We start from the raw sequence: 23,099 nt of genomic DNA, 5'->3' as shown, positions 1-23,099 counted from the left end.
TGCTGATTAATTTATGATGTAATAAGGGAGAAAGATATTAAGAATTAGATAATAGATTTATGTAGATTATGTAATGCCTCAGAAGATTAATACAGGAATCAATTTATATTGTAACCTCAGACAATAGACTGCAAAGAGATTAATGTAAAATAAATAAATAAAGGACTGCGTAGGATGTTCTAAGCACTGTCAACCATGATTACGTTTTTCAAGTGAACTCAATCTTACCATTTTGAAGATTGGAGCAAAAGTTTTGTTCATGCTCAGAAGCAGAACTTGAAGCCAAAGTCAAGGAACAACACAAGAGACCAATAAAGAACATCTTCAACATCATTGGTACCTGCATCAAACATTCTTGGTCAGTGTAATATCTTAGAATAAAATTTGAAGGTCAGGACACGGTAGTTAAACTAGTGATAATGAGGAAATCAGACTTTCAATAAAAAGAATAAAAATTAATGCTATCCTTTGATTCAAATATGGTTAAATTGGAAACCGAAAGGAAAGTTGAGTAAATACTAAATAGAGATTAAAATTGAAAGATGAAACAGATGTAAATTACTCATGAAATCGAGTCTTTTGTGCCTGAAATCTATGGCATCTATCTCTGATCTTAAGAAGCATATTTTCTTCACTTTTGGTGATCCTTTTCGATTTTAGAATTGTTTTATTCTTTCTGTCTACCGTACCAAACTTTTATCTGCTTTTTATTCATCTCTATTATATGAGAAGGACTTTAGTAGGTCATAAAACATAAGTACATAAGAATAGTCATACTGGTTCAGATCAATGGTCCATCTAGCCCAGCATCCTGCTACCAACAGTGACCAATCCAGGTCACAAGTACCTGGCAGAACCCCAAAAAGTAGCAACATTCCATACGGAATCCTGAAGAGTAACAAGATCGGGAACCCCAAAGAGTAGCAAGATTCCATGCTACCAATCTCAGAGCAAGCAGTGGCTTCCCCATGTCTGTCTCATTAGCAGACTATGGACTTTTCCTCCAGGAACTTGTCCAAACCTTTTTTTAAAACCAGATACGCTAACCACTGTTATCACATCCTCTGGCAGCGACAATCAGGGCTTAATTATTCTTTGAGTGAAAAAATAGTTCCTTCTATTTGTTTTAAAAGTATTCCCATGTAATTTCATTGAGTATCCCCTATTCTTTGTACAATATGGCAGAAACGTCACTAACCGGTCCTGATGTTCTTTGAAATCTACTTACCTAAAAACATATTCTCTTGCCTCTCCTTTGGATCTAGGAAGCTCGTACCTTCAGACTAGATTTCCCTGGTTATTCGGCATTCTCTTTTTGATTTAAGCATTTAAGCATCCCTTGTCCCTTCCTTCCTTCTCACCCATTACTTCCCTCACCTGTAACTGTCTTGTCTGTCTGTATTATTTAGATTGTAAGCTCTTTTGAGCAGGGACTGTCTCTTTGTATCAGGTGTTCAGCGCTGCGTGTGTCTGGAAGCGCTATACAAATGCTAATAATAATAATAAATCTAGATATTAAATAATATTGTGTAATATTTCTCTGGGTTCACATGAATAGCAAAGGAAGACAGAGTCTCTACAACAAAGGTCCAAAGAACAACAGTGGAGAAAAATGCCCCTACAGGCTAGAAGTTTTCAAATATATAGTGAATAAAGGAGCAATTTGTCTTGCTTCCTTGTCACCTTCTCCAACATCCGATAGTATAAATTAATATTTCTGAGTCCTGTGCTATGGCCTGCTTACCTCTATTATCCCCTGTTGAATGAAGAGCAGTTCGATGATCAGAACCTTCTTGTTCCTTTTCTGTTCTTTATATATTTGAAAAAAGGGTGGCATGAATGATGAAACTGAAATAAATAGCATAAGGAAGGACAATTACTGATCTGTTACACCTGTCACGTATTCCTTGTACTGCTTTCCAAGATAAATATGTATTGGGTCAGTAGAATATTTGATTATGAACCTGGATAACAGCTGTTATCTTTGATGTCTAGAGATGTTCGTTTAAGTCTTGGGTTGCATTTGGACATGCGTAGTCTACTAGAGGTCAAGAGTAATGACATTTTGAAACTCTAATTTCTTTGCCGAGTCATGTGTCCATCTAGACTCGTTAAGGTTACGATGGGTTAAGACATCAGTTAGCTACCACTAGACTGGCTTCCCTTCTTCACGTTCTTGCTGACCTGACCTGACACATCAGATGCAGCAGCTTTCCACTGCTCAGTCCAAGCCAGGGCTGAGTTCAAGTGCAATGAGCTCTTGATTACAGCGATGTGAAGTTTATCTCTGTATTCTATATCCTCACCAGAAGCCTAATGCTTAGAGCATCAGGTTGGGAACTGGAAGTACCTACATTCAAATCCTACAGCAACTCCTTGTGGCCCTGGGTAAGTCACTTAGGGGCCCTTTTACTAAAGGGTTGCCATGCAGCAACCCAGAACTACCGCCAGCCCAATGCGGCCACCGACATTAGTTCCACCTCGAGCTCACACCATTTCCGGTGCTACAGAAAATAATGCTGTATTTTCTAGTACAGCGCTAACCTGGCAGTAATTAGGCAGCACCGTGAGCTGCCCGAGTACCGCGGGATCCCTTACTGCCAACTCAATGGGTGGCGGTAAGTGCTCCTTTCCACATGGCCATACAGTAAGAATAATCTTAGTGCATGGCCATGTATTTTTTAGGGGCTTTTTATCCACTGCAGTAAAAAGGGCCCTGGAGTGTGGCAAAAATGGCCCCCGCCGCTACTGGGTCCTTTTTACCACAGCTTGGTAAAAGGACCCTTTAACCCGCCATTCCTTGGGTGAAGACAATGGCAAGCCACTCCTGTATCATGCCAAGAAAATCAAGAGGGGAGGGGCAGTGCTGCGCAAACATTTATGTACTATGACCCCATTTCAACACTTAAAAATTCAAATGACCCCAAATGATGAAAACAAAATAGCTTTCCCTCTATCATCCACTTCCTCCTCCTCCTCCACTTATCTGCACAAAAGGGAAACATGGAATCAGTGGCGTCGCGAGGGCAGCTGACACCCGGGGCGGGTCGCCGCTGTGCACCCCCCCCCGGGTGCAGCGCGACGCACTCTCCCCCCTCCGTAGCGCAACACCCCCCCCGCCCGCCCGCGAGAACATACCTGGAAGGCGGTGAGGGGCAGGTGGGAGGGCCAATCCGCCGAGAGCACGCCGCTGGGGGGGTGTCGGCGCCTCGCTGGTTCCTTGCTCGCTCTGCCCTGGAACAGGAAGTAACCTGTTCTGGGGCAGAGAGAGCAAGGAAACAGCGAGGCGCCGAAACCCCCCAGCGGCGTGCACCTGGGGCGGACCGCCCCACCGCCCCCCCCCCTTCCTACGCCACTGCATGGAATAACAACAAAATTTCAGATAGTCACCAAGTAAATATCATACAATTCTAGAATAACAAATACGCTAGCAAAGGATCCAGTACTGAATATCAGCCACATCTGGACATCTTCTAGATGCCACCAAATGCCTGGATATTAAGTACCAATGACCAAATATTTAGGACTAATTCAGCTGGCAGTGGCCAGGGTTTAAGAAAATGCCGACACTTGCTGGCAGAATATTGACTGGTATGATTTCTAAATTTTGAGAAAATGTAATAAAAGATAAGTAGACAGTGGCGTTCCTAGGGGGGCACGCCGCTGGGGGGGGGGGGGGTGCCGCGCACCTGTCCGCTTCATTCGTTTCCATGCTCCCTGTTATGATTGGGGATGTGTGAGCCCTTGCGCCCTGACTGAGCACGGCGAAGATGGAGTGATACTGCACTCGGTCAGTCAGCCAGACAACCCCTAGCTTCACCTGCACTTAGCCACTGCCCCCCCAGGAGTTGAGCCCCTGGGTTCGAGTGGCCGGCAGGACTTCTGGAACCAGCAGGGCTGCACGACCACTGACCAGACAGGTGGGCAAACAAACACAGTCCAGAGCCCGTAAATGACAGAGCAAAGGATAGTCAGTAAACAGTCCAAGTTCAAGGCAGGCAGCAACACAACGCTTGGTCAGCAACACAGGAAAACACTGGAACAGAAGAAGACCACAACCTCTACGCGAAATAGAAGCCGAAGCATGGAAGGACTGGAAACACTGCTTTAAATAGTGCAGGGATTAGGCTCAACCATGTGCAGCTGTTCCAAGATGGCTGCCCCCATCAGAGGAGATGCTCTACGCCCAAATATGGGCTTCCTTCCTGAAGCTGCTCAACTCCAAGATGACTGCCACAAGCTGAGATGCCAACTCCAAGATGGCCGCCCTATCCTGGAGATACCACATCCAAGATGGCCGCCGCATCCTCGAATGCCCATACCCTGCATGAGCAGGCTGCACCTCTGGAGGAGTGTAGCAGAGCGTAACAGTACCCCCTCCGGAAAGATCTCCCCCTTACCAGTTCGGTCTGGGCTTAGCAGGATGATGAGCGTGGAACTCCCGGATCAGATCTGGAGCATGCACATTGTCCGCTGGCTCCCAGGAGTTATCCTCTGGTCCAAAATGCTTCCAGGCGAGGAGATAGTACAGCTTCCTTCCACGATGCTTGGAATCCAGGATGCGATCCACCTCATACTCTGGATCTGGATCACTCTCAGGCACGGCCACCTTCTTGGGTTCAGGATGCCACTTGGACCTGCGGAAAGGTTTCAGGAGGGACACATGAAAAGCATTGTGCACCCGGAGTTGGCTGGGTAGGTGCAACCGGTAAGTCACTGCTCCTATCCTGGATCGTACAGCAAAAGGTCCAATGAACCGGGGAGCGAACTTCAGAGATGGGAGCTGCAGTTTCAGGTATCGGGTGCTCAACCATACTTTTTCACCCGGCAGAAATGTGGGAGCCGTTTGTCTCCTTTGGTCATAGGTCTCCTTGGCCTTGACCGCTGCCCCTTGTAGCTGTTCCTGGACCTTCATCCAAGCTTCCTGAAAGGAACGGACTGTGGACTGCAGCTGAGGTGGAACTTCTGCGGGGGAAATTGGCGGAGGTAGACGCGGGTGGCGTCCATAGATGGTGCTGAAAGGTGTCTTCCGAGAGGCCGAATGCAGACTGTTATTATAGGCAAACTCAGCCCAGGGTAGCAGAGTAGACCAGTCATCCTGGCGCTGGTTAGAGTATGCCCGGAGGAACGCCTTCACAGTCTGGTTGACCCGCTCCACCATACCATTGGTCTGGGGGTGATATGCAGATGAGAATAAAGTGGTAACCCCAAAAGCTGAACACAAAGCTTTCCAGAAGTGCGAGGTAAACTGCGAGCCTCGGTCACTAATGATCCTCTGTGGCAGTCCATGGAGCCGGAAGATGTGTGTGATGAAGTTTGCGGCAAGGGTAGCGGCAGTGGGTAAAGCCTTCATAGGAATGAAGTGGGCCATCTTGGAGAACCGGTCGATCACCACCCAGATGACCGTATTTCCCTGCGAGGGTAGCAGGTCAGTGATGAAATCCATGGACAGGTCCTCCCATGGCTGCTGTGGTATCGGCATGGGCTGCATCAGCCCCCACTGCTTCTGATGTGAAGACTTAGTTCGGGCACACACCGGACAGGTAGACACGTATTGGAGAACATTCTGTGCCATCCGGGGCCACCAATACGATCGGGAGATCAGATGTAGGGTCTTGTGGAAACCAAAGTGTCCGGCAAATTCGGAAGCGTGCCCCCAGCGCAGCACCTTCCTACGGAGACCCACCGGAACGCCCTTCTGGCAAGTGGCACTGGCCCCGGGCATGGAGGGAATACATGCCAGATTCAGCATTGGGTAGGGCTCCTCCTGGTCCTCAGGAGCCTCGAAACTGCGAGACAGGGCATCCGCCTGGACATTCTTCTCGCCCGGCCTGAAGATCAGACGGAAGTCGAACCGGGCAAAAAACAAAGACCACCGGGCTTGGCGAGGGTTCTGTCTGGTGGCGTTCTGCAAGTACAAGAGGTTCTTGTGATCCGTTATTACCGTGACTGGGTGTGCTGCTCCCTCCAACAAGTAACACCACTCCTCAAAAGCCAACTTAAGCACCAGGAGCTCCCGGTCCCCTACCGTGTAGTTCCGCTCCGCTGGGGTGAACTTGCGGGAGAAAAAGAAGCAGGGATGTTTCTTCCCGGATGCAGATGTCTGGGAGAGTACAGCCCCTGTTCCCAGGGATGAGGCATCCACCTCTAACAGGAACGGCTTGGTTGGGTCCGGACTGCGGAGTACCGGGGCAGAGAGGAAGGCATCCTTCAAGGTGGTGAAAGCAGCGAAAGCCTCCGGCGTCCAGTTCTTCACATCAGCCCCCTTTCTAGTGAGGGCCGTCAGAGGAGCCATGATCAGGGAGTAGTCCCGGATAAACTGCCTGTAGTAATTGACAAACCCCAGGAATCTCTGTAAAGCCCGAAGACCCTGGGGTACTGGCCAGTTGCGGATCACCTTCAGCTTATCTGGGTCCATCTGCAGCCCGGTGGATGAGACAATGTATCCCAGGAAAGGAAGTCTCTGCTGGTGGAAAGAGCACTTTTCCAACTTGGCGTATAGCCGGTGCTCCCTGAGTCGCTGTAACACTGTGCGGACGTGTGTGATGTGCTGCGGCAATGAGGGCAAGAAAATCAAGATATCGTCAAGGTACACTATGACGGAGAGGTATAGCAGATCCTGGAAGATGTAGTTCACAAAATTCTGGAACACCGCTTGGGCATTACAGAGACCGAATGGCATCACTAGGTATTCAAAATGCCCCTCGTGGGTGTTAAACGCCGTCTTCCACTCGTCACCCTCCCTGATCCGCACCAGGTTGTAGGCCCCTCGCAAGTCCAACTTCGTGAAAATCTTGGCCCCTTGTAACCGGTCAAACAGCTCTGGGATGAGTGGGAGCGGGTACCGGTTCTTAATGGTGATCTTGTTTAGGCCCCGGTAATCGATGCAGGGGTGAAGAGACCCGTCCTTCTTGGACACGAAGAAGAAGCCGGCCCCTGCTGGTGAGGTAGAGGGCCGAATGAACCCCTTTAGTAGGTTCTCATGGACGTAAACTCGCATGGCCTGAGATTCCTCCCGGGACAAGGTGTAAAGGCGTCCCCTGGGCGGATTGGCTCCTGGAAGCAGGTCAATCGCACAATCGAACGTCCGATGGGGAGGAAGCGTGTCTGCAGCCTGTGCGCTGAATACATCCCGGAAATCCTGGTATTCTTCTGGAAGCCCAGGCGATCTCCCCTGCGGAGTCTAGAGCTGGGCGGAGCAGACAGGAACGGGCAGCTTGACCTGCTGAAGACAGTACTGGAAGCAACGGGAACCCCACTGTCTGATCTCCCCGGTGGACCAATCAATAGCGTGGAGGTGAAACCAGGGTAGACCGAGGATCACCGGGTGAATAGCTCGGGAGAGCACCAGAAACTGGATCTCCTCCTGATGAAGCGCCCCCACCTGCATACCCAGGGGTGAGGTAATTTGGGTGATCGTCCAGGGAAGACTGTCCCCCTGGATGGAGGTAACCCTGAGAGCTGGTTGACAGGGCACCGAAGAGCCCCCCAACTGGGACAGGAACTTGGCGTCTATGAAGTTTCCCCCTGCCCCGGAATCCAGCAAGGCCATCGTCTGGTCCTGGAACCCCTCTCCCCGGAGCAGTACAGGGACTGAGAGCAGATTGTCTGGAAGGGAAGATAACCGGCCCAGAGCCACCCCCTTCACAGGGCTCTGGCCGGAGTGTTTCCCGACTTCCCAGGCTTATTCGGGCAGGTGCCTGTGAAATGCCCAACCTCCCACAGTACAGGCATAGCTGATTCTGGAGACGATGGGCCCGCTCCTTCTTGGACAGGCGATGCCGGCCCATCACCATGGGTACCTCCTCGGTTCCTTCCGAATCCTCTTTGAGGACCCTAGGCGTCTTCGAGCAGCGGGTGCGGACTCTGGTTCTCTGAACAGCCGGCTGCGGGGCCCTCTCCTGGGCTCGCTCCTGGAAGCGGATGTCAATCCTGGTGCAGAGTGCGATGAGAGCGTCCAGAGTGACAGGAACTTCTCTGCCAGCCAGTTCATCCTTTATTTTGCCGTTCAGCCCCTGCCAAAAGATGGCTGTTAAGGCCTCTTGGTTCCACCTGAGCTCCGCGGCAAGAGTTCGGAACTGAACAGCATACGCCCCGACCGACCCTGTGCCCTGCTGGATCCGCAACAGCTCTCCAGAGGCAGATGAAGGCCGGCCAGGCACGTCAAATACCATTCAGAACTGCCGCAGGAACTCATCCAGGTCCGCCAAGACCGGATTTCGCTATTCCCACAGTGGGGACGCCCAGGCCAGGGCGGCACCAGAGAGCAAGGAGATGATATAGGTCACCTTCACTTTGTCAGATGGAAAAGCCTCTGGTTGTAGCTCGAATAGGATCTGATACTGGTTGAGGAAGCCCCGGCAAGCTGAAGGGTTTCCATTGAACCGGGGGGGCTCTGGAAGCCGCAACCGGGATGCAGAAACCTCCGCCTTCTGATCCGGAGGAGCCGCAGCAAGTTGCTGCTGAAGCGTGGGTAGGTGCTTGCAGACCTCCTGAAGGGTGTTGGACAAATTAGTTATCTGAGCCTGCTGCTGTTGTAAAACCTGAGCCAGGTTGGAGAACTCGGTCTTGTCTGGTGAGCTCGTGGCTTCGGCTTACTGTTATGACTGGGGATGTGTGAGCCCTTGTGCCCCGACTGAGCACGGCGAAGATGGAGTGATACTGCACTCGGTCAGGCAGCCAGACAACCCCTAGCTTCACGTGCACTTAGCCACTGCCCCCCCAGGAGTTGAGCCCCTGGGTTCGAGTGGCCGGCAGGACTTCCGGAACCAGCGGGCTGCACGACCACCGACCAGACAGGTGGGCAAACAAACACAGTCCAGAGCCCGTAAATGACAGAGCAAAGAATAGTCAGTAAACAGTCCAAGTTCAAGGCAGGCAGCAACACAACGCGTGGTCAGTAAGCAATCCAAGGTCAGGAACACAGGAAAATACTGGAACAGAAGACGACCACAACCTCTACGCGAAATAGAAGCCGAAGCATGGAAAGACTGGAAACACTGCTTTAAATTGTGCAGGGATTAGGCTCAACCATGTGCAGCTGTTCCAAGATGGCTGCCCCCATCAGAGGAGATGCTCTACGCCCAAATATGGGCTTCCTTCCTGAAGCTGCTCAACTCCAAGATGGCTGCCACAAGCTGAGATGCCAACTCCAAGATGGCCGCCCTATCCTGGAGATACCACATCCAAGATGGCCGCCGCATCCTCGAATGCCCATACCCTGCATGAGCAGGCTGCACCTCTGGAGGAGTGTAGCAGAGCGTAACACTCCCTCTCCCGCGGAACAGGAAGTAACCTGTTCCGGGGCAGAGGGAGTACAGGATGAACGTAGCAGACAGGAATGCGGCACCCCCCCAACAGCGTGCACCCGGGGCAGACCGCACCCACTGCCCCCCCCCCTTGGTACGCCACTGTAATTAGGGGGAAGTTATCAAGCTGTGTCAGGGCCTTACGTCACATTATTTGCCTCTTAACACAACTTAAAGGGCTCTGATGTTGCTTGTGTTGCCTTATTGTGGGTTACGTGATAGTGATGAGATGGAAAACATGCAAATGCATTTATAGCAAGTCATTATTATGTAACAACCAGAACCCAACTTGCAATTTGAACTGGGGGCACACCACGAGTCAAATTCCCCCAGATTCTACATAGCGCGCCTAAAGTTCTGTGCCAAAATGCAACCGTATTCTGTAACAAAGAGCATAAATTGGCTTATCAAACCAATCAGCATTGTTAATAGCACTTAAGCAATAATGAGCACTAATTGGCAATAATATTTGAACGTCTGTATGTTGGGTTGGGCTTGATGCAGAAGGGCCAGCTTTTTTTCTTTCCATGATCTGAGGGCCAGTGTTGCCATATGGCAAAACATTTTCTAGCCCGATTCATTCCAGAAAGTAGCTCAACACTTTGGACACAAAAAATAGCCTTTGTATTGCTCCATGAATACTTGAATACTGTGTGCAATTCTGGTCACCGCATCTCAAAAAAGATATAGTGGAATTAAAAAAGGTACAGAGAAGGTTGACAAAAATGATAAAGGGGATGAGACAATCAACTTTGTATTTCCATCATTCACAATGTATTGTAAGCCACACTGAGCCCGCAAATAGGTGGGAAAATGTGGGATACAAATGCAATAAAATAAATTAATAAATAAATAAATAAACTTCCCTGTGAAGAAAGGCTGAAACGGCTTGGGCTCTTCAGCTTGGAGAAAAGATGGCTGAGGGGAGATATGATAGAGGTATATAAAGTACCAGGGGCGTAGCTACGGGTGGGCCTGGGTGGGCCCAGGCCCACCCAATTTCAGTCCAGGCCCGCCCAGCGCCAGGCCCAGCACCCATTGCCGGCCACTGCTGCTTTTCCTGTTGAGCAGCAGGGCCGGCGCTACAAAAAAGAAGAAGCGCTAACGGCGCTAACTTAAGGACGAGAAATGTTTAAAAAAAAAAAAAAGCGCGGCACCGGCAGGCACTGTCTCGGCAGCCTTGAGGCTCAAGGCTGCCGCTGCCGCGCTTTTTTTTTTTTTAAACATTTCTCGTCCTTAAGTTAGCGCCGTTAGCGCTTCTTCTTTTTTGTAGCGCCAGCCCTGCTGCTCAACAGGAAAAGCAGCAGTGGCCGGCAATGGGGGCTGGCGCTGGCATGCAGGGCGGGCCTCGTCGAAGAAAAGAGGGAAAACATGGAAGGATGGGGAGAAAAAGAGGGAAAACAGATGGAAGGATGGCAGAGAATGAGGGAAAACATGGAAGGATGGGGAGAAAGAGGGAAAACATGGAAGGATGGGGAGAAAAGATAGAAAACAGATGGAAGGATGGGGAGAGAAAGAGGGAAAACGGATGGATGGGGAAAGAGACTCTGGATGGAAGGATGGGGAGAGAAAGAGGGAGAGACTGGAAGGATGCAGAGAAAGGTGAGAAACTGGAAGGATGTGGAGAGAGAAGGGACACTGAACAGAAAAGGGTAGAGTGATACAGAGACACTGGTTAGAAAGAGGGAGAGAGACATTAGATGGAAGGATCAGGAGAGAGGATAGATGGATGGAAGGATGGGGAGAGAAAGAGGGAAGACGCTGGATGGAAGGGTAGGGAGAAAGGTGACACTGGACGGAAGGATGCAGAAGAAAGAGGGGAGACTACTGGAAGGACGGGGAGAGAGAGGGGAGACTGGAAGGATGGGGAGAGAAAGAAGAGAGCTGCTGGATGGAAAAGGAGAGTAGTGAAAGACTGGAGAATAAGAGGAAGGGGCATGGGGAGAACAAGGGTGAGAAAAAGATGAAAAGCCATAAGTAGATGAAGGAAATTAAAGAATGGATAGTAAGAATTAATTAAATCAGGACAGAGAGAGAGAGGCAGAAAAATATTGAAGAAAGCAAAGAAAAAGGAGAGAAAAATGAGAAATGGCCAGGAAACCCTGGCAGAAGAGTTAAGCGAAAACGAAGGAAAGCAGAATCTAGAGACTGGGAGCGACACAATGAGAAAAAGTAAGTGGCCATACAAGAAAGGTAAAGAAAATAATTTTATTTTTAATTTAGGATAAAGTAATATGGTACCTTGTTAATGAAGTTTCAGAGACCAATACTTCCTTCCTTAGGTCAGGAGAGGATACCGTAACAGCATTATACTGACCTGAGGCAGGAGGTTTTGGCCTCTGAAAGCTCATTGAAAAGGGTGTAAGGTTATTAAATAAATTGTCTGAAATTGGACGCACTGAAAAGCAGAACTTCACCCTGTGTGACAAATGCATCTGAGTGTGAATACATTTTGCTGGGGGGGGGGGGGAATTTTGTGCCCACCCACTTTGGGTTCAGGACCACCCAAAATTGGCAGTCTGGCTACGCCACTGGTCAGTGCCACAGTTGCTCTGTCCTGCTGCCTCCCTCTCTCCTCTGTGCCACAGCTGATCTGCTCCTGCTACCTCTGAGAGGAGTCCTCCTCCTCCTCCTCCTCTTCTCCTCCTGAAGTGCTGCTGTCCTCCTCTCTCTCTGTCCTCTCCTCCTACAGCACTGCTGCTGTGCTGCCCTTGTGCTTGATCCAAGCCTTAGCTGCTTCCTCCTCCGAGATGATTGATGAGTCTGACTCTCTGACTGCCTTTATTCACTGGTAGCGGACCTAGCTGGAGCCTGCTGTTCTCACTCAGCAGTATGACATCATTTCCTTTGAGTCCTACCCTGGCATGCAATTAAGGAGAGACGAGAGAATTTGAAATTTGAAATTAACGAAGTCCAACTGTAAAGTTGGATGGGAAGGAGAAAAGAAAGAAACCCAAATCTCACACACACACAGCGCACACATCCATTCAAGTAAAATCAGTTACATGCAAGCAGCGCAATCGGCAGGAAATTCTACAGAGAACAGGCAAACAGAATTGGATAAATATTCGGGCTTTACAGTTAGGGCCAGTGTTAGTGCTTGATACCGAGGTCTGGCAGTGTCTAGAAGACTCACTAGAGCAAATCCCCTGCACGTGTTGAACTTGAGTTGAGACAGAGAGAGAGACCCAGGTGAAAACGTGCAAGTGCTCGTCAGGGACGTCCTTTTTTTTTAGATTATGGATGAAGGACGTCTAAGTGTTAGAGTGTTAGGCGCTCAAGTCCCACCTTCGCTGTGCCTCCAACACCCCCTTGAAATTTGGCCGTCCCTGCGATGGAGCAGTTAAGGATGCCCAAAATGGACGTTTCTTTGAGGACATCCACGCCTTTGCTCTGCCGAACACCCCCCTTGAAATGTGGCCGTCCCTGCGATGGAGCAGTTAAGGACGCCCAAAATGGACGTTTCTCTGAGGACATCCACACCTTTGCTCTGCCCGACACCCCCCCCCCCCCCTGAAATTTGGCCATCCCTGCGATGGAGCAGTTAAGGATGCCCAAAATGGACGTTTCTCTGAGGACATCCACACCTTTGCTCTGCCGAACACCCCCCTTGAAATGTGGCCGTCCCTGCGATGGAGCAGTTAAGGACGCCCAAAATAGACGTTTCTCTGAGGACATCCACACCTTTGCTCTGCCCGACACCTCCCCCCCCCTGAAATTTGGCCATCCCTGCGACAGGGCAGTTGAAGGCGTCCTTCTTTTCCCACTGGAGGAGAGCTTGGTGTCTCCGCCCACTAAAAGCAGAAGGGGCGATTGCCAAACCAGCAGCATGATTGATGCGATAGGGGCACAGATCGGTAGAAAAGCAGCGGGCTCTCACAAACAAAGGTATGTGCACATGTCCCCACAGGAATCCCGCCAGAACATCCTCCATCCCTACAGGAATCCCGCATGTCTATTTCCGTCCCCGTGGCACTCCCGCTGACCTGGAGGGGATTCCCGCGGACTCCGCAGGATCCCCGCGAACCCCGTTCCCATGCAGACCTCTATGGTAGACATAAGATCATGGATGATAATTTTAGATGTTTTTTTCCCCTCAAAAGTTTTATGAACGCTGTATAATGTTTTCATTTTCTTATGTGGATACAAATATTTGTTTAAGACACGTTGCATATTTTTGATTGGTTGCATACTCTTTCCTTCCTATTTAAATTGGATGAAGTTGAATCTGAATGATTCTGGCTTCCTGGTTTCAGCAGTCTTTATAAATGCCTCCCATGCAACCTTAAAGAACAAACCTTGATCAGTACAGAGAATCCATCCCTCAGTGAGCAGAAATTGACCGAGGTATGTATGACAAAAACTGCGTTGACGCAGGAGCTTTGCAAGGTGATAATTTTAGACGTTTTTTTCCCCCTCAAAAGTTTTATGAACGCTGTATAATGTTTTCATTTTCTTATGTGGATACAAATATTTGTTTAAGACACGTCGCATATTTTTGATTGGTTGCATACTCTGTTCTTTGACGCAGGAACTTTGCAAGGTGGAGAGAGATTATTTGGTATTTTTAATGTAAATATCAGAGCTACGCTCTGCAGATCTGAAAAAAAAAATCACTTTTGTAATTTTTCCAGTCAGCTCCTTCAGGGGTGGGATTTTCAAAACCTCAGACAGAAAGGGAGACAAGGTGCCAATTTGTTTTTTCTAAACATATCTGAGCAAAACTATTGATGGCTGACTTGCCCTCAACTATGTTCAAATGCTATTTTGATGAATCTGCTAATGAGCTTGTGAAATGAATCATGTTTTCTTTTCCATTCATAATCCGTCTCGTTATCCTTTTTAAAAGTTTCCAAATTCTTGCATTTTCTGATATACCTAGTACCTCGGTTCCCTCTCCTCTTGCAGTTCTTGGGGGGTCAAGATTCAGCATACTTTAAACCAGGGGTGGGCAACCATGGTCTTCGAGTGCCACAACCCAGTCGGATTTTGAGATGCCACAATGAACATGCATGAGATGGATTTGCATACAATGGAAAAAGGACATGCAAATCAGTCTCATGCATATTTGGGTTGTGGCCCTAGAGGTTGCCCATCCCTGATTTAAGTGAGCTGGAGAAGCGCCTTCCGCCTTAAACTCAAAAGAGCATGCACATTACGTTTGGAACAGCGTGGGAGCCCTTACTGCCTCCTAAATAGATTGCGGTAATGTTTTCTCTGGTACTGGCCAGGTGCTAATGGCAAAATGTGGTAACAAGAGAGCGGGTTCAAAAGTATATAGAACAAATGAAAGCAAAAAAGTCACAAAAGAATTTTCAAGACAGAAAAACTGTGAGTCCTTTATTCTAGAGACCCGACATGGGCTGTTTTTTGGCGTGACTACCCCTGCTTCAGGGGTCTAAAAGAAAAAAATATCAAGACATAATGTGCAGAAGGAATGGATCCTCAGGAGCTTAGTCAAGATCGGGAGGCGGGACTGGTGGTTGGGAGGCGGGGATAGTGCTGGGCAGACTTATACGGTCTGTGCCAGAGCCGGTGGTGGGAAGCAGGACTGGTGGTTGGGAGGCAGGGATAGTGCTGGGCACACTTATACGGTCTGTGCCAGAGCCGGTGGTGGGAGGCGGGGCGGGCGGTTGGGAGACGGGGATAGTGCTGGGCAGACTTATACGGTCTGTGCCAGAGCCGGTGGTAGGAGGCGGGACTGGTGGTTGGGAGGCGGGGATAGTGCTGGGCAGACTTATACGGTCTATGCCAGAGCCGGTGGTGGGAGGTGGGGCGGGCGGTTGGGAGGCGGGGATAGTGCTGGGCAGACTTATACGGTCTGTGCCCTGAAGAACACAGGTACAAATCAAAGTAGGGTATACACAAAAATTAGCACATATGAGTTATCTTGTTGGGCAGACTGGATGGACTGTGCAGGTCTTTTTCTGCCGTCATCTACTATGCTACTATGTTACTATGGAAGGGGTAACGTTATGCTGATCTGATTTTGATCAGTTTGAGTACACTGCATGTCATCTGATTCAACTACTACCAACAGTGTGAACTTTTATTTTTAATATGTTTATTTAGGTTGAACGGTTTTGACGGGATTCATCTTTGTTTTGATGGTAAGGCCTATACGGTAAGTTTCATGAAAGAGCAGAAGGTGTGGGTAAGGGTTAATATTAACATGGGAGGCAATAGTTCTGTTTTATATAAGGTCCTGTTTGCTAACATGTGCTTAATGCTTTGATTTCTTTGATGTGAAATTGCACATTCTCATTAATACCGATAAAATATGGCCTATGATGTAAAATTTTGAAGACAGCTGATTATTATGCAAATAAATGCTAAGCAGCTCAGTTCATGAATATTTATTGTTTGTTAATGCACACCATGTTACTTAACAGGATGGACACTAACATTCTGCAGGAAGAAAATCTTAGCTGTTCCTCTTAAAGTGAAGTTAAATTCTTATCTTAGGCTCCCTCTCCCACCCACAAACATCCATTCGAAAACAAAGAACCAAGCAAGTCCAGTCCCCCAAACGTGAACACAGGAGCCCCTTGAAGCTGGGCATTCTCCATTATTTATGCTCATTGATTACTACTGGTAAGCAAATCTAAAAGCAGTTTAGCAATAAGATTCAGATAGTAACATAGTAAATGACGGCAGATAAAGACCTGTACGGTCCATCCAGTCTGCCCAACAAGATAAACTCATTTTACATGGTATGTGATACTTTATATGTAGACCCGAGTTTGATTTGTCCTTGCCTTTCTCAGGGCACAGACCGTAATAGTCTGCCCAGCACTCTTCTTGTACTAAGTTCTGAAGGTAACATCGAAGCCCCTTAAAATTTACGCTCCAGCCCATCCCTATCTATTCATTCACAATCAGGGCACAGACTGTAGAAGTCTGCCCAGCACTGTTCTTTTATTAAAAGTTCTGAAGATTCTGGAATCCCAATTAGTAGCAACATTCCATGTAGAACCCCAAAGAGTAACATAGTAACATAGTAAATGACAGTGGATAAAGACCTGAACAGTCCATCCAGTCTGCCCAACAAGATAAACTCATTTTACATGGTATGTGATACTTTATACCCGAGTTTGATTTGTCTTTGCCTTTCTCAGGGCATAGACCGTAGAAGTCTGCCCAACACTGTTCTTGTACTAAGTTCTGAAGCTAACATTGAAGCCCCTTAAAATTTACACTCCAACCCATCCATATCTATTCAGTCACGATCAGGGCGTAGACTGTAGAAGTCTGCCCAGCTCACGTTTTGTTTCCAATTACCGGCGTCGCCACCCAATCTCCGCTAAGATTCCACGGAACCCTTCCTTCTAAAGAGGATTCCTTTGTGTTTTTGTGAGAAAGACATCCAAGTGCAGATTTTTATCTCTTTGGAAAATGAGCTCCTTGATGACTTAAGTGTGGGGCAGAAGAACATTTGTAGGCTTACTGATAAAACCGGTTTTAACTTCACTGAAAACAAAGCAAGCATTTGTTATTAGCTTGTTAAAATAGTCTAAAAATCTTCTATACTCGTTTAGATTTAATTGTTATAGAACTTATCAGCTCTATATTCTGTTGCTGTAGTTTAGGTTTAATTGCTAGAGCCCTAGATCCATCAGAATAAGATATTAAAGAGCTTATTGGGCTCATTTTCAAAAGAGAAAAATGTCCACAAGGTGGCATAAATCTGCACTCAGACGTTTTTCTCTCAAAAATGTCCAAATTGGTATTTTCAAAACCAATTTTTAAATGTTTTTCTATAAAGTCCATCAGAAGGGCATTCAAATCACAAGGGGGTGTGTCCAGGGCTTGTTAAGGGTGGGATTTGGGCATTCCTAACACTTAGATGTTTTTCATCCATAATGGAACAGAACAAAACCGTCCAAGACTAACACTAAGGCGTTTTACTACTACTACTATTTAGCATTTCTATAGCGCTACAAAAGCATACGCAGCGCTGCATAAACATAGAAGAAAGAGCTTACAATCTAATAGACAAAAATAAAGCAAGCAAATCAATTAATGTGTAGAGGAAAGAGGAGAGGAGGGTAGGTGGGGGTGAGTGGTTACAAGTCAAAAGCAATGTTAAAGAGGTGGGCTTTCAATCTAGATTTAAAGATGGTCAAGGATGGGGCAAGACGTAGGGGCTCAGGAAGTCTATTCCAGGCGTAGGGTGCAGCGAGACAGAAGGGGGCGAAATCTGGAGTTGGCAGTAGTGGAGAAGGGAACAGATAAGAAGGATTTATCCATGGAACGGAGTGCACGGGAAGGGGTATAGGGAAGGACGAGTGTGGAGAGATACTGGGGAGCAGCAGAGTGAGTACATTTATAGGTTAGTAGAAGAAGTTTGAATAGGATGCGAAAACGGACAGGAAGCCAGTGAAGCTTGGTTTGAGATGGCCGGCCTCGGTTTTTGCCCATAATGGAAACCGAGGCCGGCCATCTCAAACCCGGCCATCTTTGACATTTGGGCGGCCCCAACCGTATTCTCAAAACGAAAGACGGCCCGCCATCTCGTTTCGAAAATACGGTCGACCCCGCCCCTTCACGGCCCCGTCTTCGGAGATGGGCGCCCTTAGAGATGGGCGTCCACGATCGAAAATGCCCCTCCACATCATATGCAAAAGATTTATGGAATAATACTCTCCATCCTGCTTCACTTGATCATAAGTACATAAGTAATGCCACACTGGGAAAAGACCAAGGGTCCATCGAGCCCAGTATCCTGTCCACGACAGCGGCCAATCCAGGCCAAGGGCACCTGGCGAGCTTCCCAAACGTACAAACATTCTATACATGTTATTCCTGGAATTGTGGATTTTTCCCAAGTCCATTTAATAGTGGTATATGGACTTGTCCTTTAGGAAACCGTCTAACCCCTTTTAAAACTCTGTCAAGCTAACCGCCTTCACCACGTTCTCTGGCAACGAATTCCAGAGTTTAATTATGCGTTGAGTGAAGAAACATTTTCTCCGATTTGTTTTAAATTTACTACACTGTAGTTTCATCGCATGCCCCCTAGTCCTAGTATTTTTGGAAAGCGTGAACAGACGCTTCACATCCACCATTGGGTCTAAAAAAAGCCTCCGTATAAATCATATATCGGATAATTTACTTATATCAATTTTTTTAATTTCAGTGATTTCTTAGACAGGCATACATTGATATACAAGTTGAGTCTGTCTAGGAAAACATTGAGATTAAAAATTGATATAAGTAAATTATCCGATAAATGATTTATACGGAGGTTTTTTTTAGACCCAATGATTGAGTGAAGCTGGATGGAGAGTATTGTGTCATAAAGGGGTCCTTTTACTAAGCAGTGTAAGCGTTTATGCGCGCCCAACGTGCACCAGAATGGAGTTACCGCCCGACTACTGCGTGGCTGTTGCGGTAATTTCATTTTTGGTATGCATCTGATACGAATGTATGGAAAATATTTTTTACTAGTAAAAAAGGCCCGTTTCCGAAACCAATGAAACGGGTGCTAGCATGTGGTTTTTTTTTTTTTGTGTGTGTGTATGTGTCACAGAGTTATTTTGTATGTGTGTGTGTGTGAGTGTGTGAGGGTGCGGTGTGTGTGCAGGTTGTTGATGTGTGTCTTTTTTTGTTTTGTTTTGTGTTTTGCTTGGGGGTTGGGGGATGTGGGTGACGGCTTGCCTGAGGACGGGGATGGTTGTTTTAAGTTGGCGGAAGGGAGAAGAGCACGGTCTCGGGCCGTCGGGGGGTGATCCGGTATGTTTGGTCCATTTCAGGCCAGCTGCAGGGGAATGCTGGAACATTTATACGCTGCAGGAATCAGCGCCGTCTTTTTCCGGGTGCTCGGGGAATCCCCGAGGTGGGAGACTGCTTGCCTGAGGCTGGGGATGGTTGGGCACGTCCTTGGCTGCTTCGGCAAAAGGGGAAGAGGAAGGGGGTGGGGAGTTACCTGCAGCCGCCTGAGAAACCATGTATTCTTTGTTTGTTTTGTATTATTAGTTTGCATTTCTGTTGAAGAAAGAGTGGATGCCTTTCGAATGATGGAGGTGGTGCGTCGGTGTGCGGTTGTTTTGTTAGTTTGGCAGCCAGTCTCCAGCGATTCCTAGGCAGGGAAGGAGTACTCCTCCCCCTTCCTTGGTCGCTGTTTGCTGCTGGCTGGATCGCGGGTAATCCTTCCAGCTGGGCCGCAGCTTGTCCTGTTCGCCCACGTCCCAGATGGTGGCGGGCACGTTGTTTTCCGACTCCTCTGACTCCATGTCAAGCGATCCCAAATATAGTCTGTGCTATAGGCCCTCTGGCACTCTTCAGTACTGGCATTAGGCATTTAAAAATTTCTCCCCCCTCCCCCGGTCTATTTTTGCACATACCCACAGCAGGAATATTCTTCTCTCGTTCCAGCGGTGGTTCTGTGCTCTCCGTGCTGCACAGATAGATAATGAACCATTCTGCTGGGGAATGCTCCTCCCTTATTGTCACGTAGTTTCCTCTGATTGGTCCGTCTTACGTTGCCTAGTGTTGCCTGGGAATGGTGTTGTGATGGTCCTTTGTGTTTCAGAATGTTGAGGGTGTTTTTTCTGATTGGTCCGTCATGCGAGGGCGGGGCAGAGAGACATGGTCAGTGTTATGGCTTCACCACCATGAATCCATGAACCCTTCAGTGAGTGACTGAGTGAGTTCAGAACGTTGTCTTCAGAATGTTGAGGGTGAGTTTATTATAGTAGATTTTTGAGCGCACATAATGAACGTGTGTAAAGTGGCATTTGGCGTGCATAGGTCATTACCGCCTGGTTACCGTGTGAGTCTTTACCGCTAGGTCAATTGCTGGTGGTAAGGTCTTAGACCCAAAATGGACACGCGACAGTTTTCATTATGCCGCACGTCTGTTTTCGGCAAAAAAAAATGGCCTTTTTTACAGACGTACTGGAAAATGGATTGGCACACGTCCAAAACTTTACGCCTACACTACCGCAAGCCATATTTCAGCGCACCTTAGTAAAAGGATCCCAACGCTTTTGCATATGATATAGAGTTCCCTTCTCCACTACTGCCAACTCCAGACTTCGTGCCTTCTGTCTCGCTGCACCCTACGCCTGGAATAAAGTTCCTGAGCCCCTACATCTTGCCCCATCCTTGGCCACCTTTAAATCTAGACTGAAAGCCCACCTCTTTAACATTGCTTTTGACTCGTAACCACTTGTAACCACTCGCCTCCACCTACCCTCCTCTCTTCCTTCCCGTTCACATTAATTGATTTGATTTGCTTACTTTATTTTTTGTCTATTAGATTGTAAGCTCTTTGAGCAGGGACTGTCTTTCTTCTATGTTTGTGCAGCGCTGCGTACGCCTTGTAGCGCTATAGAAATGCTAAATAGTAGTAGTTCCCAGCACTAGCTGAGGCTCTTTACTTTCGTTTAAAAAAAAAGACAAAGTAGCTGAATACAAATTAATACAAAAATTAAAAAAAGAATAAATGATTCCTAGACAGAATTGATGAAAGCAATCACTATTTTTCAGGTATTATGTTTGATTTGTAACCATTTAATGTATGGAGAGTCAGGAAGTGATTGTAAGCTTTGAAATGATCTTACACACTTGTCATGAGTTAAATGCTCCTAAGTCCAGATTCTCCTTGCAATCCATTCTTTCAACAGATTAATTTTTTTATGAGCTTTAATTTTGGAATTGCCCAAATATTAGAGTGAATGGAATCACCTGTTGGAATATCCACGTGTCTGTTCAGTTCCAACAAACAACAATAAGAGGAAAACATGATAGTCCCAATTTTCAGATGACAGAAGATAGCTGGGGTGCGTTCCCACGGTCAGCGCTGAAAGCTGATGTTCAATGTCGGGCTGTTTCCAGTTACCGACATTGAATATCCGGTTTAACTTTGACCTGCCCGACTATAACCGGACAAGCTGATATTCAACCTAGGGTTTGAGGAAGCCAAATATGGTCGCCAAACTTGCCTGGTCTCAGTGGCGTACCAAGGGGGGGCGGTCCGCCCCGGGTGCACGCCGCTGGGGGGTGCCGCGGCGCACGCCTGCTCCTCTGAGTTTGCTAAGCCTAAACTTTGTTTGTTCGCTGCAGCTCCCTCTGCCCCGGAACAAGTTACTTCCTGTTCCGGGGCAGAGGGAGCTGCAGCGAACCAACGAAGTTTAGCGAACTCGGAGGAGCAGGCGCACGCCGCGGCACCCCCCCAGCGGCGTGCACCTGGGGGGTGTCATCTAGCAGGGGGGCGCGCTGCACCTGGGGAGGGGGGCGCATCAGCGCTCCGCCCCGGGTGCCATCCAGGCCAGGAATGCCACTGCCTGGTCTCACTATAAAAGTTGGCAAATAGCTGGTTATATCACCCGGCTATCTTTTAGCTGCTAACCACCGATAATCAACGTAGGAAAGTTGGCTATCCCCCACTGAATATCGCTGGATAGCCAGATAACTGCCATTTTAGCAGCCAACTCATCTGAATGTTCACCTGGATATTATCAGTATGAAGGTTGTTGGGAAGAAAAGTAGGAAGAAAGTTAGATTGGAGAAACAGATGCCACAATTCTTTTTCCACTAATAACCATGTGGGTGAGTAATCAGTATCTCCATAAATCCATTGACATGCCTGTTGTGTGAAACAGGTAAAAATTGGGGAATGAGACTCCAGAGTGATTGGTGGGGGGGGGGGTTAGGGCAATTTTAGAAGTTTTAGATCACAGTAAAAAAATCCACAACGAGTCTATCAAGTTGAACATAGAATGAAAGGCTGAAAGAGGGAAGGGATCATGCTTAATATAAAGTTAATTTTAGGCATAAGCATAATATTTTATGGTATCAAAGTACACCCACTACGTCAAGTGTAGAGGACGCCAAGACTTAACAAGTTCTTTGACTGAAGCTAATATTCTTTAAAAAAAATGTTTTCTAATGTAAGTTCTGTATCTGGAAAAGATCTATGCCTAAGCATGTGAGACCTTTTGATGACCATACTAAACCATGAGAGGTCACTATGTCTAGGGTTAGTGGATATTTAATGGTAGTACCTCTGTTTTTTGTTTATTAATTTTATGTCCAGAAAAGGCAACATATGTGGAGATTAACTAGAAAAACTGGTTTAGTGACTTTGTTTGATCAGTAAAGGATAACATGATATTGTCTGCGTACGCAGAGAGTTCGATGTCTATGTTGCTTCTTGGAATCCCTTTAGCAAATATTCTTTATACTGAAAAGGAAGCCACAGGCTTTATACCCCTTGGAAGCCAACAGGATGAACAACACTCTTATGCTGTTGGTAATTGGCAATCACGTTACCCAGTCTGGCAAATACATTTCTTCTATATGAATGCGTATAAATATAAATAAATATATGGAGAAAAATAAATAACTCTTGGCTCAATATTCAAAGAATTTATGCTCCTAACTTTGGGGTCCTTTTAATAAGCTGCAGTAAAAAGAGGCCTTAGCACACCCTTACATAGGTCTTTTATACACACTAAGGCCCCCTTTTTCAAAGCCAAGCTAGCAGCTGTTGGTGCGGTAATATCGACACAGCTCATTTGCTTTGAATGGGCTGTGTTGACATTGCATGTGTCTTTGTAAAAGGGGGCCTAAGGCCATTTTTTACCTTGTCCACAAAAATGGCTTTTTTTCTAATTTTTGCATTAATGGCCTTGTGCTAATGTTACCATTGGTGAGCGGACCATATTTATAAAATACCGTGTGGGCACTTATTGCCACCCATTTTGTAGGAGGTTAGGGTTCCTGCATTATCTTTTAGTGCGTAGTAATATAAATACACTAACTGGCTAGCACAATAGCACCCAC

At 47.3% G+C, this 23,099-nt stretch overlaps 1 protein-coding gene across 1 annotated transcript in view; it reads right to left on the bottom strand.

Moving 5' to 3' along the window:
- The window catches only part of LOC115476261, a 54,798-nt gene extending 35,116 nt beyond the window's left edge, over window positions 1-19,682 (bottom strand). The window contains exons 1-3 of the mRNA XM_030212539.1: window positions 19,655-19,682; window positions 1,745-1,848; window positions 229-340 (exon numbers count right to left, since the gene is read on the bottom strand). Coding sequence (XP_030068399.1) covers window positions 229-340; window positions 1,745-1,837 — 205 coding nt within the window. The 5' untranslated portion in view covers window positions 1,838-1,848; window positions 19,655-19,682. The remainder of the gene's footprint in view (window positions 1-228; window positions 341-1,744; window positions 1,849-19,654) is intronic.
- Window positions 19,683-23,099: the final 3,417 nt, after the last annotated feature.

This window comes from Microcaecilia unicolor, chromosome 8 (assembly GCF_901765095.1).
Source record: "Microcaecilia unicolor chromosome 8, aMicUni1.1, whole genome shotgun sequence".
Classification (NCBI taxonomy): Eukaryota; Metazoa; Chordata; class Amphibia; order Gymnophiona; family Siphonopidae; genus Microcaecilia; species Microcaecilia unicolor.
The sequence above is the reverse complement of the archived record's forward strand: the minus strand, read 5'-3'. Positions and strand labels throughout refer to the sequence as shown.